Genomic DNA, 16382 nt, shown 5'->3' with positions numbered 1-16382 from the left:
CGGAATCTCGAGATTTCAGTGAAATTTCGCCTAAACATTGAATTTTTTTCTTCTCGTTTTAATGTTTCGGTGGGCAAATGGCCATAGTTGGCTCTGAACCTTTAGGAAAAGCTTGTTTTAGGCTTAAAATACTCAAATTGTAAAAAAAAATAAAAATCCAATTTGGTGTTTTGGATTTGCACCCTTTGTTGGCAGTAAACGCCAAATCCATATGTAATATTGCCTATTCTACACATTGTTTGAGTGCTATGAGACATAATTGGCAAGTAAAACAAATAAATTAATGCAATAATGGATGAAGACACATAATATTGAATAATTAATAGTTAAAGACTTAAAGTAGAAACTACATAGTACAGTGAAGAATGCATATTATATGGTTTCGTTTCGAGAAGTTTGAGATTTTCGAGATTTCGGCGAGTTTTTGAACTATGATATTCGCCATACCACCCCTCCATGTGGCCAAGAAACCAAGGGCTGTGGTGATTGGGCCGTGGTGTTTGTGCTATACGTTTGCCCATATTATGTATTTACATTACGATTAGCAATAATTGTTGGCTAGTGAGATTGCGAGAATTTAGTGTTCTAAATATTTTGTTTTTGGGAAAAAGTTAAAGTGTGTTCGGCAGGTGAAGGGGGGGCTCCAGAGGCGTATTACGAGATCCATGGGACTGGTGGACACCACTTGCTCTGTTTCCAAATGAATTGTTTATTTTGGAATGCTCGGGATGTTGGGAACAAGCCTTCGTCCAGGCGGCTGAAGGCGTTGATTAACTTGCATAAGGTTGATACTGTAGCTATTGCAGAGCCAAAAGCGCAGCCCTCTAAGGCGCAAGCGGTGATGAAAAGAGTGGGTATGGACTCGGTGTACATTACAGAGAGAATCTGGATTTTTTGGAGGAGTACGTTGCAAGTAAAGGTGGTAGAGGAGACTCGCCAGTTTGTCGCGCTGGAATGCATGGCGGCCAATGTGGTTTACTTCCATCTCACTTTTGTCCATGGGCTTTACACGGTGATTGATCGGAGGGAGATGTGGGAGGCGCTAGTTCGTTTCTCTAGGTCTTCCTCCCTCCCCTGGTCGGTTAGGGAAGACTTTAATGCTGTTTTGGCTCCCTTTGAGAAAGTAGGTGGGAGGCGGCAGGCCTGCTTGCTCTCTGTCTTTGGATGATTTTGGTAATTTTGTGAGTAGTGCTGCCCTTATTGACGCGGTATATGTTGGTAATTTTTACACTTGTTCTAATAATCAGCAAGGTGCGGGAAGGGTTCTGGCTAGGCTAGATCGATTTCTTGTTAACGCAGCCTGGTTAACAGCTTTTCCCAGGTGTGAGGTTAGCCATCTCAGCAGGGCATGCTCGGATCATGCTCCATTATGGCTCTCTGTTTTTTATCCTAGTACCCGTTCCTTCTCGGCTTTCAAGTTCCAACAGATGTGGATTTTGCATCCATGCTTTCATGATTTTATCAGGAGCCAATGGGATTTGCCTGTCTTCGGCTCTCCTCTTTTTGTGTTGTTTTTTTTTTGGGTGAATAAAAATATCATTACCAAAAGAGAGAAGAAAAATACAAAGGGCCCCAAAGGGGAAAGCCTACCAGCCTAAACAGTGGCCGGAGAAACCAAGGAGACATTAGAGATGCCCCAGGAGTGGACAATGGTCCTATTCCTCGGGGTGTCTATACAAGAAGAGGGGGGTAAAGAAGATAACTTTGCTTTAATTTCAAAGGAAATGGAATCCCAAATCTTCTGGAAAGGCCGAGAGTTGGAGGTCCATTTTCTCAAATTGCGCTCCATCCAAATATGGTTGATAGTAGCACAGAATGCCAGCTTCCCAACCAAGTCGCAAACAGAGGGGCCCGCGAAAGTCATATCAACCCAAATCCATTCTCTAGGGAAGGGAAGGATACTTCTACGAGAAGGCCAGCATTTGAGGAGAACACCCTTCCAAGTGGCAGTAGCAGTAGGGCACTCAAAGAACAGGTGGTTCAAATCTTCATCATTGTTCCAGCAAAGGCAGCAAGCGCGAGAGACCATGATCTGGCAGCTACGAAGAAAGGCTTGAGTGGGGAGACAGTTGTTGAAGACTCTCCAGGTTGTGAAGCAGTGCCTAGGGATGTGATGCTTGAACCAAAGGAGCCTATGCCAAGTAACCAAAGGGCCTTTCAGCCGGACAAAATTCCAAGCAGCCTTGGAAGAGAAGGAGCCAGAGTAGCTCAAAGGCCAAGTAACACAGTCACCTCTAGAGATAGGCCTTCTCGTGACAGAATGGAGCTCATTCTAGATGGTAGAGAGGGAAGGGCCAGCTGGGGGAGGAGCCCAACCATTGTGATCTAGGATATCAGCAACCAAAGAAAGCCTGTGAAAACCAGAGGAGTAGATGGATCTAGGGGTGATCTGGTGCAGGAGAATTCCCCTAGGATGCCCGTTGTCGAGCCAAAGATAAGTAGATTGACCATCGCCAATGTTGGAGCGAATAGCTTGAAGGACCAAAGGATGACAGGCAAGGATCTTTCTCCAGACCCAAGAGGCATCAGATAAGGAGGCAGCAGACCAAATAGAGTCACGGTCTCTAAGCTGCGGGGTGCTCTCCGCATGTGGAATAGGGAGGTTTTTGGTAATATTCACCAAAAAGTCAGGGATGCTGAGGATGCGATTAGTAGAGCAGAGGCAGCCTATGACAACCAAGCTGGCCCTGAGTCTTTGGGGGCCCTTGTGGAGGCAAGGAAAATGTTGGAGGGCGTGTTGTTGCAGGAGGAAATCTTTTGGAGGCAAAAGTCCAGGGTGACCTGGTTAAAGGAGGGGGATCGAAACACTAAATTTTTCCACTCGATGGTTAATGTCAGGAGAAAGCTGGGTGGTGTTCCTAAAATAAAAGCTGGTGATGGCTCGTGGATCTCTGACCAAGAGGGGGTGCAGGCGGCGGCGGTGAGTCATTTCTTAGATATTTTCGCCGCCCAGGGGTGCTTGGTTGATGAGGATCTGCTGTTTCAGATTCCCAAATTGTCACGGAGGAAGGCAATGCTGCTCTGTTGACTTTACCCTCTTTGGAGGAGGTATGACTGGTTGTGTTCTCTTTGTCTAGTGACAGTGCACTGGGCCCTGATGGCTTTACTGGTCACTTTTTCACGGCTTGCTTGGAGGTTGTTGGGGGTGATGTCTTGGAAGCAGTGAAGGATTTTTTTAAAGGGGGCAGCCTTTCTAGGAGATTCACCTCTGCCAACTTGGTGCTGGTTCCTAAAAAGGACAGTCCTAAGGTAATGTCTGATTTCTACCCCATTAGCTTATGTAACTTTTCCTACAAAATTATTGCCAAGATTTTTGTTTCTAGATTGGCTACTGTGCTCCCCTCCTTGGTAGCGGAAGAGCAGGGTGCTTTTGTTCAGGGCCAATGTATTCATGGCAATATTTCCATAGTCCAAGAGGTCGCCCAGGACTTGAATAGGAAGGCCAGGGGAGGCAATATGATCCTGAAGTTGGATATGGCGAAGGCTTATGACCGCATGGAGTGGGAGTTTCTCTAATTGGTCCTCTCCAAGTTTGGCTTTGCTGATGCTTGGATTAATTTGATCAGGAAGACTGTAGAGAATTGCTGGTTTTCTATAGTACTGGGAGGCTGTTCTTCGGGCTTCTTCAAGTCTACTAGTGGTTTGCGGCAAGGGGATCCTCTGTCGCCTGCTCTTTTCATCTTGGCGGAAGAAGATCTAAGGAGGAGGCTTAAAAATCTGTTCTTGGAGGGGCGGGCATCGTATTTCTTGCTTCCTAGTGGGTGTCTTGAAATCTCCCATTGTTTGTTTGCAGATGATTCCATTATCTTTACCAGGGGTTTGAAGAGTTCTCTGAAGCAAATCTTGGGCTTTATAAGCAGATATGAAAATTTTTCAGGGGCAGTTGGTGAATAGACAAAAAAGCTGTTTTGTGTTGGGAAAGAAGGCTTCGGTGGATAGGGCTCGTATGGTGTGGTCTGTTACAAGTTTCCCGAGAAAGACTTTACGAATAACTTATTTGGGTGCCCCGCTCTGTGCTGGAAGGCTTAAAGTTGGTTTTTTCGATGATCTGGTTGGAAAGATTAGATACACGGTTGCGGGTTGGATAGGTAAGCTCTTATTTGCAAGGGGTCATGTAACACTGTTAGAACATGTGCTTACCTCCATTCCCATCCATGTTCTTGCTACTTTGGAGCCGCCCAAGGCTGTCCTTAGAAGAATCTCTGGCATTTTTGATGATTTCCTTTGGGGGAGTTCGGAGTGGGGAAAGCGCAAGCATTGGGTGCATTGGAAGAAGATCTATAGGCCACTAGAAGAGGGAGGGCTGGGGGTTAGACTGTTGGAGGACTTTGGTCTCTCTCTAAGGCTCAAAGGTTTATGGAGGGTCCTCTCTGAAAACTCTCTGTGGAGTGCTTTCTTAAAGGCTAAGGTCCATAGTTGTCACGGCGTCTAGGTAACCCAAGGCGACGTAGAGGGTAAAAATCAAGGCGACACCAACTAGGCTAATAAGGCGTCCAAGGCGACCGCCTAGGCGGCCAAGGCACCTGGACGCCTAGGCGATGTCTTGAGTAAGGTCTTTAAGGGTAGTCATGTGGCTTTGGCAGGGTTGAGTGGACTAGTTTCAAAAACTTGGAGAAATGTCCTGGCACTTAAAGATTTCATGCAGGACAAGTCTCGATGGTTGCTAGGCACTGGAAATATTTTGTTCTGGTTAGATAACTGGGTGGGGGTTGGCCCGTTGATTGATTATGTGGACAATGCCCTCCAGGTTGACTCATCTTTGAGTGTCAGGGATGCTATGGATGATGATGGCACTTGGAGGCAGGTTCTGTTGAATCAGATTTACTCGGATGAGGTTAGGCAAAGCATCCTACAGGGTGGTTTTGTCTTGTTGGAAAAGGATGATGGTATGGTGTGGACTGTCACTAGTGATGGTTGCTTCACAGCTAAATCGACATGGAATGAAGTGCGGGTCTGGTCGCCTAAGGTTCCCTATGCTAGATGGATATGGAACAAAGCTCTGCCCACGAAGATAGCATTTTTTACTTGGCAGCTTCTTAATGGGAAGATTCCCACTGATGACTCCTTACTGTCTGTAGGCGTTCCCCTGGCTTCCAAGTGCAACTGTTGTAGGAGTCCTAGGAGGGAGACCACAGACCATTGTCTGGTTGCTGGAGGCATTGCGACGAAGTTTTGGAGCTTCTTCTCTCGTGTCTTTGATATTGATTTGTTGTCATCACAGGACATCAGAAGTCGTATTTTTCTATGGCATGGGTCGGCGGGTTGTAGCAGCCTAAGTGCCTATGTTAAAGGGATTTTACCTTCCCTTGTTGTGTGGAAGCTCTGGAAGGAAAGAAATAATAGAAGACATGGGGAGAGAATGTGGTCTGCAGGTGCTATTGTTGAAAGCGTTAAGCTCTGGGTGAAAGGGCTACAGTACCCCTCTAAATTTGGGCGTTCTACTCCTAGGGATTGCTTAATTCTGCAGGTGTTTGGTTTATCGCCTCCTCCGATCTGGTTGAAATGTCCTCTCCCTCTTTATTGGTGCCCACCTTTTGTCTCGGTGAAGCTTAATGTGGATGGAGCTTGTAGAGGCATTCCGGGAATTGGTGGGGGTGGAGATGTTGTCAGGGACAGGAAGGGCGTTGTTTTGGCAGCCTTTTCAAGTTACTATGGTGAGTGCACAAATTCAATGGCAGAGTTGAGAGCTTTGAGGGATGGGTTGAATTTGTGCCATGAATTGGGTCTTGCTGATTTTATGTTTAACTCAGACTCAGCTTCCACTGTAAGATTGGTCAATCTCAGGAGGTGCAACCTGTGGAGGGGTTGGCACTGCTTCCAGGAGGTCATGGCCATAGTTTGTTCTACTCGGCCTTTGGTTTCCTTTGTTTATAGGGAAAGTAACAGGGCGGCTGACTGGATGGCCAACTTAGCTTGTGATACTAGCTCCTCTACTGTTTACCACTTTGGCAGCCAACTGCCGGGTGATGTGCAGCGGATTCTTCGGGAGGACAGGGCTGGCCTGCCAGTCCTAAGGAAATAGGTTTTTAGTTTTGCTTCTTCCCTCATGTATGTATGGGTTGGGGCCAGAGTTTAGATGAGAGAGTTTGCTCCTTTGGGTTGGGGTATGGTGGTATGTCTCCCCCTTGTATTCTTTATTCATTTTTTGGATATTACTAAAATCTCAGGGGCAGGCCCGGGTCCCAGGTAAGGTTCGGGATTAAAAAAAAACAACATAAATTTTTTTTTTTTTGTTTTTGGGTATTTTGATTCCCCCCCTGCATTCTAGACAGAAGATACTTTGTTTAGTTATCATGTGACATGTACTTCTACTTGGTATTTTTTCTCTCTTTTGTGGTCGATTTTACTTTTTCTTTTTGGAGCAATGGCTTATGTAGGTGAACATTGTATGTTCTCCCATTATATTCTGCATGTTCACTTTTTATTTTTGCATGCAGTTTGAACAATGCATTGGTTCTGCTGTCATTGCTATGGGACCGGAGAAGATACTTTCATTGATACCAATCTCTTTTAATGCTGAAAAGCTTATTTGCTCAAATATTTGGTTAGTACCAATTTTGAAGAAGTATACTGTTGGAGCATCACTAGAATATTTGATGGAGCATATTGTAACACTTGCTGAATCTCTGCAGCGAGCTTCTTGTAAAGGTAATTGTGCTAAATCTTTAACAGTCCTGTACTTTCGTTTTAAATTGGAGTTGATGTATCTTTCTGTTATACTTTTAAGTAATTTGTTTTTTTTTGGGTGATAGTAATTTATATTTGGCAAGGTACTTCTATAACAAACATTTTCAATTTTCTTACATCTGGGCATTCAAGTTTTGTTTTCTATGATTTTAATTGGGTCCATAACTCCATATAGGGGTTACAACTTTTTTTGATTTTCCTGGAATTCACAAACAAATCCTGGTCGCCCATTTCCAAGCCTTCCTTCATCTGCACCATATATTCTCCAAAGTTCAAAGTGTTGTGTTCTTGCATCCCCCCCAGCAGTTTGTGGAGCAGGCCCACCTTCTCGCCCAGTGATGCTGTGTACTGTAAGATAGAGGATTGTGAAGGAGCCCCTAATTGGCTGCCTCACTTCAATTTCGTTCCACCTTGGTTCTGTGTTCTTTTTCCCTTTTTCTTCTCCCTGTTTTCTTTCCTTTGCTGTGGTTGTTGCTTCTCTCTGTTTTCTCGCCTTAGCTGTCTTTTGATTTGCTTTGTACTGGAAGAAAAAGGGATAGTTCGTTGACTTGATCTCTGAAACGCATCTATTGCGCCCCCATTCTGACAAGGAATAAAGTACAGGTAAAGGGGTGACTAGGATGACACACGTCATCCCAATAAGCTACAAGGATCACAGATACAGTGTCCCAAGCCACAGTCATGAACCAATATTAAAATGCAATAATATCAGAGTGCGGAAGTCAAAGGAATATTACATTCCAAAATGGATCAGGGTTGCAGAAACGTAAATTAAATAGTTACAAGGTGTTCACTGGCTAATGATGATAAGTATTGTAGTTCCCAAAATTCCTATGACAATCAAGTAACTACTAAAAGATATAATATAAAGTTTAAACAAGTCACAAGGCCCCCAAAATATCAAAACGGGATCGAATCCCAAGTATCAGTACGGCCCGTAGGCATAATCATCACAGGGGCAACCATCACCATGATCCTCCACCACGGTGTCTGGTTCCTCAGTACCAATATCATCATAACTCGAAGACTGGACCTCGAGCCCAATAAGGTATCCACCATCTGCGTCAAAGTCTAAAAGAATGTGTACACGGGGGTTAGCTCCACTGAGCTAGTGAGAGAGAAAAGGGGATGCACAATCACACAATCACAAATAGTTCATGATGCATGTACATGTTAATTCATTTTTCACCTAGCACACAAACCAAGTCAATAGGTATATGCTATTGTAACAACTCGGGAAACACTATGGGTCACTTAACCTATCACCACAGGGTTACCTCAATTGTTACTTGGGGGCCCGCACCGGTCGAAGCCCCAGTACCTCCCAGAGGCAGACCCCGATAACAATTACTACCCCTAGCCTGGCCTCTCTCATACTCCACAGGTGGCAGGTGCTCTGGTTACCCAACACCTAAACCCTTGTTGGTAAGGGTCGTAGCATAGGGAACAAAACCTTACTGCAGTTATACTACATGAAATTCCTATCGTCTCGAGAGGTATTCCGGGTGCATCACCGTCCCATGCCATCTAGCACCCGGGTACCAGTACGACACAACGCATATAGATCATCATGGCATGCAATATAAGTTCACAAATTTTTCTGGGGTTCCGGTACCGATACTTCCCGGCACCATTTCCTGATACAAAGATGAAACACATATCACAACATCATCATATCGTCTCATATTCAAGTTAAGTAATGCAATTATGCAACATGTTTTACAATGATGCAATTCGTATAATAAACATATGCTTAATATGATCAAACCAAACAATCACCCAAACCCACTCACCGATTGTTCGTTATAGATCTTGTATTCACAAATCAATTACCGTTTAGATAACTTTCTCGTATGCATAAGGATACCTAGGAAAGCATGTAAGAGAGTTAGAAGGGATAGGGAAGGCCTCATAGAGAAGCCATCAAAGTTTTGTAAGTTATAAGCTTTAAAACAGCATCGAAAGCAACATCGGATGCAGACAGGGTCTTGCATCCGACCTTGCATCTGACCTTTCCTGCAGGCTCAGGCCTCATCGGATGCACGCAGGACGCTGCATCCAATGCTACCCAAGTGCGATTTTAAGGTCTTTAACAGCCCATATTTGCCCCATTTGGTTCTTTAAGTTCCAAGGGGCTAGGGAGGGGGTGTCCAAGGGTCTATTAATGTCTTAGAAGTACCCAACATCAAATGATTGAGGGATTTAGAGGATCAATTGCTCAAAATCCAGATTTGGGGTTTTCTTTGGTGGTTGAAACTCTAGGATCAAAGAGATTCAACAGGAGGTCTTAATAGAGGTTCTAATAGGACTGTACCACATTAATGGAGTCCCAAAAATACAGTTTAGGCTAAACCATTTGGTTCCACGAGGAACCCCAAGCTCAAAACTGAAACAAGGAAAGCCATCTAAGCTCAAAATTGAAACATGGAGAGCCATCCAAGCTCAACCAAAAAAGAGAAAAGAGAAGGGAGAGAGACAAGAGTGTTCTTGGCCTACCTGATTTGAGATACACAAGAGTTCCTCCTTATAGATCCAAGCACAAGCAACCGATCCCACCTTCTTCTCCTCCTTGCTGCCTCCTCTCTTCAAAGCTCTCCTCTCCTTTCACGATTAGGTTAGGAAAGAAAGAAATGACAAATGGCTAAGGGATACCCCTAGCTATCCTACTTATAGAAGTGCCTTACTAAGGCCTGTTTGGCTAGGGCCTCTTAGTTGTTAGCCTAGGGCCTGTTTGGGTAGGGTAGCTTAAATGTCCACTTAGGGGCTGTTTCGGTAGAGTCTCTTAATGTCTCTAACAAGGAAACACATCTTAACTCATTTAAACTCCATTATAAACATAACTTGGGTCTTGTAGGCTTCATTTTAGGATATAGCTTGGGCCTTGTTTGGCTAAGGTCTTTTAATGTCTAAAGTACATTAACCTATTTCAAGCATGACTTGGGCCCAAGGGCCCACTCAATAGGCAGCCATAGCAAGGGGGGTTAGGGTAGGTGTTAGCCATGCCCGGGGGCATCGGCATCACCCGAGACACAGGCATGTGGGCCCCCCACACAAAATCAAACATAAAAGGCTTGAAAGCAGCATCGGACACGGATGCAACCAGTCAGCTTGCATCCGGCCTTGCCTCCGATGCCAAGAAAGAGGCAATTTAAGTTTTCAAAGGTCCGGGCTTTGACCCGCACTTCAAGGACTTAGAGAGGGTAAAAACAAGCAACAAAATAGGGTCAGTAACCTACCCCTCTTCCATCATGGTGTGTGCCCCGTGATCTCGAAGAGCTTCCCAACAGCGAAGCTGACCTCATCAACGAATGAAGTATCGATATGGCACGACACAGGGTGTGCCTTCAGGTACGCCTCACTGTCAGGGCTTGTACTTGGATGCAGGTCCGTGAAGTCATCGTCGATGAATTTTCCCCATTCTTGGTTGAGGAAACTGTCCTCTATAGTCAACCCTGTGAACTGGTCAATGATCTTACGGGTTAGCTTGATGACCAGGGAGAACAGTTCATCGACATAGACCTCTGCTCCATCTACGTGCCATAGAATGAGATTTAATATTAATATCCGGGGTGCGGGTAGCATCTGTGTCCCCTCCCAAAACCTTATTCATCTGTAGACTAGATGCTGATGAAGTGATGTTGGATCTTAAAGTTTCATAGCCATTTGTCTATTTTTAGGGTTCTTTGCCAGTAAAGACAGGCAGATTATCCAACGATGCTCATTTAACTGAAGTCCACTAGCTGATATTTTGTGACTATCCAAACATCATTGGGAAAATGCCCATTTTCATTCACTTCGTTTTCTCTAGCCTTTGGGACCGCATTTTCCTTTACTTCACTTGTTGGGCCCATCAAATATAGCATTGTGCTTTTTCCAGGATGAAGGTGTCATTACTATTTGGCTGTGTTTGGTTGTCAAGAGAATGTAAAACTGTGTGAGAAATTGAAGTCTTTGGAGAACGTGGAAATAGTAAAGTCAAGTCAAGTGGAGGAAAATGAGATAATTTCCAATTTTAGTGTTTCTTTAGTCTAAGAATTTAAGGAAGTGAAAAAAGGGTGAATGGGACCCACCCTTCTTGAGCTTTCATATGCTCTCACACCAAATATTCAATTTTGGTATGAAGTTGTAACTAGCCTACTTAAGAAAAAATATGGAGAAAGATACAGAGGTGCAACGAGACACAAATTCTTTGAACAACTAAAAACTTGGAAAATGAGAGGAAGTGGGTAAAAAGTGTGCTTTCCTGCACTTTAATATACTTTCACATTCTCTTGACAATCAAACACAGCCTCCAGGGATCGTACCAAAAAATAAAAAAATTTGTGTTGAGAATTGGAGAAGTTCTCTTTATTGTTCCAGTTTTCAACTACTTGTCCTTATTGGGGTGTGGGTTAGTTATTTTGTGTAATTTCCAAATGTGTTATGGTAAGGACCAAGGAGCAAGGTCATCTCTTCTTTCTCCCTCCTCTCCTTTTTGTTTTTCATTTTGCTTTTCTTTACCAGTTCTTGTTTCTATTCTTATTAAAGGTTTCATACAATACTATACCAATTTCTGGAACTTGCATTTATTTTTTCAGTTAAAAAATCACCTCTTCGACAAGAACTACGAACTTATGCTTGTGGCATCTGGGACCTGCTGCCTGCCTTTTGTCGCTATCCGACTGACACACATCGAAAGTTTGAACCTTTGGCCAAATTATTTATATCTTTTCTCAAGAAGGACTCATCTATGCTTGAAAATGTTGCCCTTGCCTTGCAGGTTTGAATCATTGTTAACAAATGTATCATGTTAAGTATTCCTTCTGCTTCAGTCATGGTCAGAATTGTGATCTAGATGGTTTGGCATTCTTCATGTCGTCTTAACTCTTAAATTCGTATTTTCTGCTTCTAACATGGTTATTTTCTCTAGGAACTTGTCAATCAAAACAGAAGTGTACTTAGGTCTACTCAAGATGCTAATGAGCTTATGAAAGGGTCAACTGACTGCACTGGAAGGGATTCTTTAATGGAATCCACAAAAGTCCGTTTTCAATTCTCGAAGAAAATTGCCAAAAAGAACATTAGGGCTATGTCAGTTTATTCTGTGGAGTTGCTTCAGGCTCTTACTGATGTGTTCTTTGTTTCAACTCTGGAGAGTCGCAAATATTTGAAGGTTCTCCATCTCTGTTATTCATTTATTTCAATTTTTCGAAGTTTGTGATAACGTAAATATGATGCTGTGTTTCATATTGATAATTGTAAACTACTAATAATCTGAGCTTTATCTTTTCCTTTGAAATGGATAATTAGCTCTAGTAGTATGTATTCTTAATAATGGATGTGGAATGTTCAATGTAGAAACCATTGCAGGGTTTTTTTTTTTAATAATCTTTTTGGTCATGCAATAAATTTCAAACAACATATTGCCTACCTACCTTGGAAAGAAGGCTATGCATAAGAAGATTAGCAGAGTGATCCCGCATTGAGACATCCTGGGAGTTGTAATCAGATGATATGACCCAAGGTCATTTGATTTATGTATCTGTGTATTTGATGAAGATTTGATGAATGAGTTAGAGTAAGATCTAATGAAGAGAGACAAGAAGAAAACGAAGAGGAGTAAAAAACCTTGAAATTGGGTGAATTTACCTTGTACTTACCCCTTGTGTTTTATAATGTTTGCGTGATGTTCCAATGATCGAAGTATCCTTTCACAATCAATGTTAATCAACAATATAAAAAGTTGTAAGACAATAGAAACAGAAGCGAAAAATAGTTCTCCCAAGTAGGTGCTTGAATATCTGTCATGCCCAATGACTAAGTCGAAGAATGAATGGCCACAATAGGCTGTTAAGCCCTTGATTTTCTATGGCTGAAAATCAAGAAAAAGCCAAAGATAATGGAATAAATCTTCAAAAACAGGCATAAACTATAGGCTATGGTCATTTGTCTACCACTTCTGTACTTTTGTCTTAACATTTTCTCTTTTATATTAAAACCTCGGTATACGTTCTATACCGTGACAATCATTGTAGGATAAGCAATTCTATCACTTTAAGAAGAGCTGCTCCATACATGCTGATGTTGTTTTGCTATTACTCGCACTTCTAAGAAATTAGTTAAAATTTAAATGATGTGCAATCTTTAAGTGCTTCTTCGCTCCTTTAGGATGCTATTAGATGCATGGCATCTATCTCTGAGACTTCAGAAGTTAAGAAGATTTTCCTATCTACACTGGAGAAGTCTAAGCTTGTAAGTGGAATGGGTGAATTTGACAAGTTGGAGAGTCATTGTTCATCTGTTGATGTAGAACAAGGAGTGGATTCAAAGAAAAGTGAACAGGAAGTCTCACAAAGGTAATAAATATGTCCTTTTGTTCTGTTTACTTCATATCCCTTAAATACTTTTTGAGTTCGATATTCTTGATGTTGTTACTTTTCATTGAGAAGTTAAGTTTCATTACTTGGATCTTTATCTGGCTCTTATTCAGTTCACAAACCCATTGAGTCATATTTGATGATGAATTTATTTCATATGATGATGAAGATAATCCAACTTGTCCTTTTCCTTTTTGGGGATATATGACAGAAGTTACAAAGGGATATATGACAAGAATATGTTTAAGTTACAAAGGGATATATGTATTAAAAAGAAAATTTATGAGGGGAAAAGATGAAAATGAAAAAGGAATACAAGAGACAATCAGGGCAATAAACTCAAACCAGTCCAATGGTCCAACCTCCAAAATGTTGAGGGCAGCATAGTACGCGGAAACAGACAACTCCTTGTGAGTAGTGTCATGAGCCTTCCTGTGAATCTCATATACTTGAGCATCATTCCCAACGCGTCCATAGGTCTCCTTGGCGGCACTCCAGATTTGATGGACTGTCTCCAGAAGCAAGAAATTGTCGGACAGATCTGGTTGCATAGAGTGGATCAAATAAGACATCACCATAGCATCATATGACATCCACTTCTCTTCCAGAGAACCAGTTTCAGCCGGCATGCTGTTAGTCCCAAGGATATGGCCAGTAAGACCACGACCAGCAATGGTCAAGTAGGTAGTCCGAGACCACTTGAGGTAATTGGTGCCATCGAGCTTGATAGGAGCAGCAAGGGGAAGGAATTCTGTCAGGGACTGTCCATCAAGCCCAGAGGTTGCAGAAGAGGAGTCTGAGCCTGTCATTGGTGCAGCCAAACAATGAAGGGAACAAGCAATGGCCCGAGGTAACTAGCCAAGAAGAACCAGCAACCTTGAGATTGATATGAGAGCAGATTGATCTCAAGATAGGAAAAAATTGGAATTCCAAAAAAGTTGCAGAAATAGTAGCTAAAATTGAGGTCGAAGGAGCCTCTCAATGGTAATAAACAGCTCCGAAAGAAGCAGCTACAACAGGCAGCCCAGCAGCCCTAACCCAAAGAAATCGATTGGAGTTGGGGTTTTAGATAAAAAACAGAGAAATAGGATCGATTGGTAGTTAGGGACTGCAAAGGAGGAATGAAAAAAGGGGATAGTTGCTGGTTAGGGTTGCAGAGGAAGCCCCAATCAGTGGAAGATCATCCTACAAAGGAATTGAGGCTGAATCTTCAAAACTTGGAGAGCTTAAAAAATCGCAAAAAGGAATACCAGCAACTATCGGGCAGAAATAGGTTTTATGGCATGGAGAAGATGAGATGGGTTTGAGGGCTGCAATTAGATCATAAGATCACCTCGTTAGTGCTGCCCTAAAGTGAAGGAGAAGAACCAAGAAGAAGAGGAGAAAGAAGATCGAAGGAAGGAGGGAAGAAGAGGAAATGATGGAAGGAAGAAGGAGTTTTTGAACTTAGATCAGAATAGGGTTTTAGGGTTTAGCTCTGATACCATGTTAGCTAAACAGGAAATAGGAGAATGGCTTAAGTGAGTTGTTTGTTCACTCAGCCCCTTCATTTATATCTTTCAATAATAAGGCAGAATTACAAGAATATCCCTGTACAGCCGACTATGCTAATAACAGGGAAATAACAAGAAAAAACCAAAAATACCCTTATCGGGTTACATAACTCAACAATATGTAATATTTTAAGTTTGATGTATTGTACCTTTTTACATTTGTAATGTTTATTTAAGTTGTTTTGTATTAATTGTCTGATTTAATTGCTTTCAATTACTAAATTATGTGTAGAATAGAGCCTATTAGTACGTCGTCGCCTACCAACCTAGGGTCCAAAGTAAAACTCCTATTTGGACTTTGTTTTTGCAAAATCTGATAGTGCCATTGTGTTTAAATGGCCTAAAATAGGCTGAGTACCAAGTTTCAGGCCCAAACTAGGTCTAAAACCCACCAAAACCAGCCTTCGAGTTTAAAAAAAAATTACACCAACTTGCCGAGATCTCGGCACAACTCGGTTTTTTGGCTGGGAGAAACCTGTACCGAAACTAAGTTCTTGAACCTTGCCCTCCACAATACAACAACAACAACAAACTCAGCCTTATCCCAACTTAATGGGGTTGGCTTACATGGATCCAACAAAACAAAGTAGGGAAAACTGAGGTCTGAACAAAAAAGGGAAAAAAAGAGGAGATGGAAGTAAGAGGATAGAGGCACAGCCCACAATGTATTTATAAAATACTAAATAGGGTGAAATTGCAGTAAAGGACAGACTTATGTAGCATCATTATACAAAAGCACATCAACAATAAATACCAAATATCAAAAACACCTCTTAGCCTGTGGTCCACATAATTAACAGTATTAGAGCAATATCACTCGGTCCTCCCTAGCAGTAACTGCCGCACAATTGACCACCCAAAAAGAGGGGCAACATGTGAGTGGGAGTGTTGGAATAGTCTCACATCGGTTAACCGGGACCTTGGAGTTGGGTCTATACACTTGGGAGGTTTCTCCACTTATGAGCTTAAGTTTTTAAGTAGTAAGCTTCAACACAAAATGCACAATACACCTAAATCAAAACTACCGAGCACCAGGGAAATAAACTGACCTTGAAGCCGTCCCCACACAATTGACAGCAGCACCCCATCTGTACTCCAACAGGCAACAGCCACCCACAAGCCATTCTGACAACCATATCCCCAATTGGTTGAGATGGATATTTGTCAATATTTGATGATAAACCTTGATGCATCAATAAACCTTGTCATTGGGAATTGTGTGATGCTTCTTGTTTATTTTAATATTAATTAGTCCATGGAGTCAAGTATATGTATAGGTTTTTGTTGAAAAATACAGACTGACACTTCAGGTTGCAAGTAAATCAAAGTGTGTCAACTAGTCTATTTGTTAACTATATCTCCAGGGATTGGAAAAGAGATTCACTAGAAATATTCTTGGTATTGCTTCGATTAATGTTCCCCAAAAAGTGGATCCTGTGCTAATAGTTCCAAATTGTTGCTTTTAGTTATATTATATGCCAGTATTTGTAGGAATGGATGAAAATGAAGTCACATTCATGGTTGTACCTCATGTTGGTTTTTGCTCTGTGTTTTAAGATATCAAAGATGTGTCTTGGAGCCTCTGAGAAGTCTAAATGAGTTAGATGGATGGCTTTTCTTCATGATACAACAAATTACAGCAGGAAGCTCATAGTTTAGTAACTCTCTACTTTTGCAGGTGTCTAATAATGGAGTTTGCATCCTCTCTTGTTGAAGGAGCTAATCAGGATCTAATTGGTCTAATTTTTTGCTGTACAAGGGCTGTTTTACAGGTGCAATTTCATAT

The 16382-nt window shown here is 42.2% G+C and overlaps 1 protein-coding gene across 2 annotated transcripts in view; it reads left to right on the top strand.

Annotated features, from left to right (window-relative positions):
- Window positions 1-16382, top strand: part of LOC122642554 (RRP12-like protein) — a 44059-nt gene that overhangs the window by 14538 nt on the left and 13139 nt on the right. For both annotated transcript variants that reach the window (XM_043836063.1, XM_043836062.1), the window contains exons 5-9: window positions 6438-6648; window positions 11265-11446; window positions 11597-11839; window positions 12835-13022; window positions 16275-16368. In XM_043836063.1, the coding sequence (XP_043691998.1) occupies window positions 6438-6648; window positions 11265-11446; window positions 11597-11839; window positions 12835-13022; window positions 16275-16368 (918 nt within the window). The remainder of the gene's footprint in view (window positions 1-6437; window positions 6649-11264; window positions 11447-11596; window positions 11840-12834; window positions 13023-16274; window positions 16369-16382) is intronic.

Source organism: Telopea speciosissima, chromosome 10, assembly GCF_018873765.1.
Source record: "Telopea speciosissima isolate NSW1024214 ecotype Mountain lineage chromosome 10, Tspe_v1, whole genome shotgun sequence".
In the NCBI taxonomy this organism is placed as follows: domain Eukaryota; kingdom Viridiplantae; phylum Streptophyta; class Magnoliopsida; order Proteales; family Proteaceae; genus Telopea; species Telopea speciosissima.
Note: the sequence above shows the minus strand (reverse complement) of the source record. Positions and strands in the feature narration are given on the sequence as shown.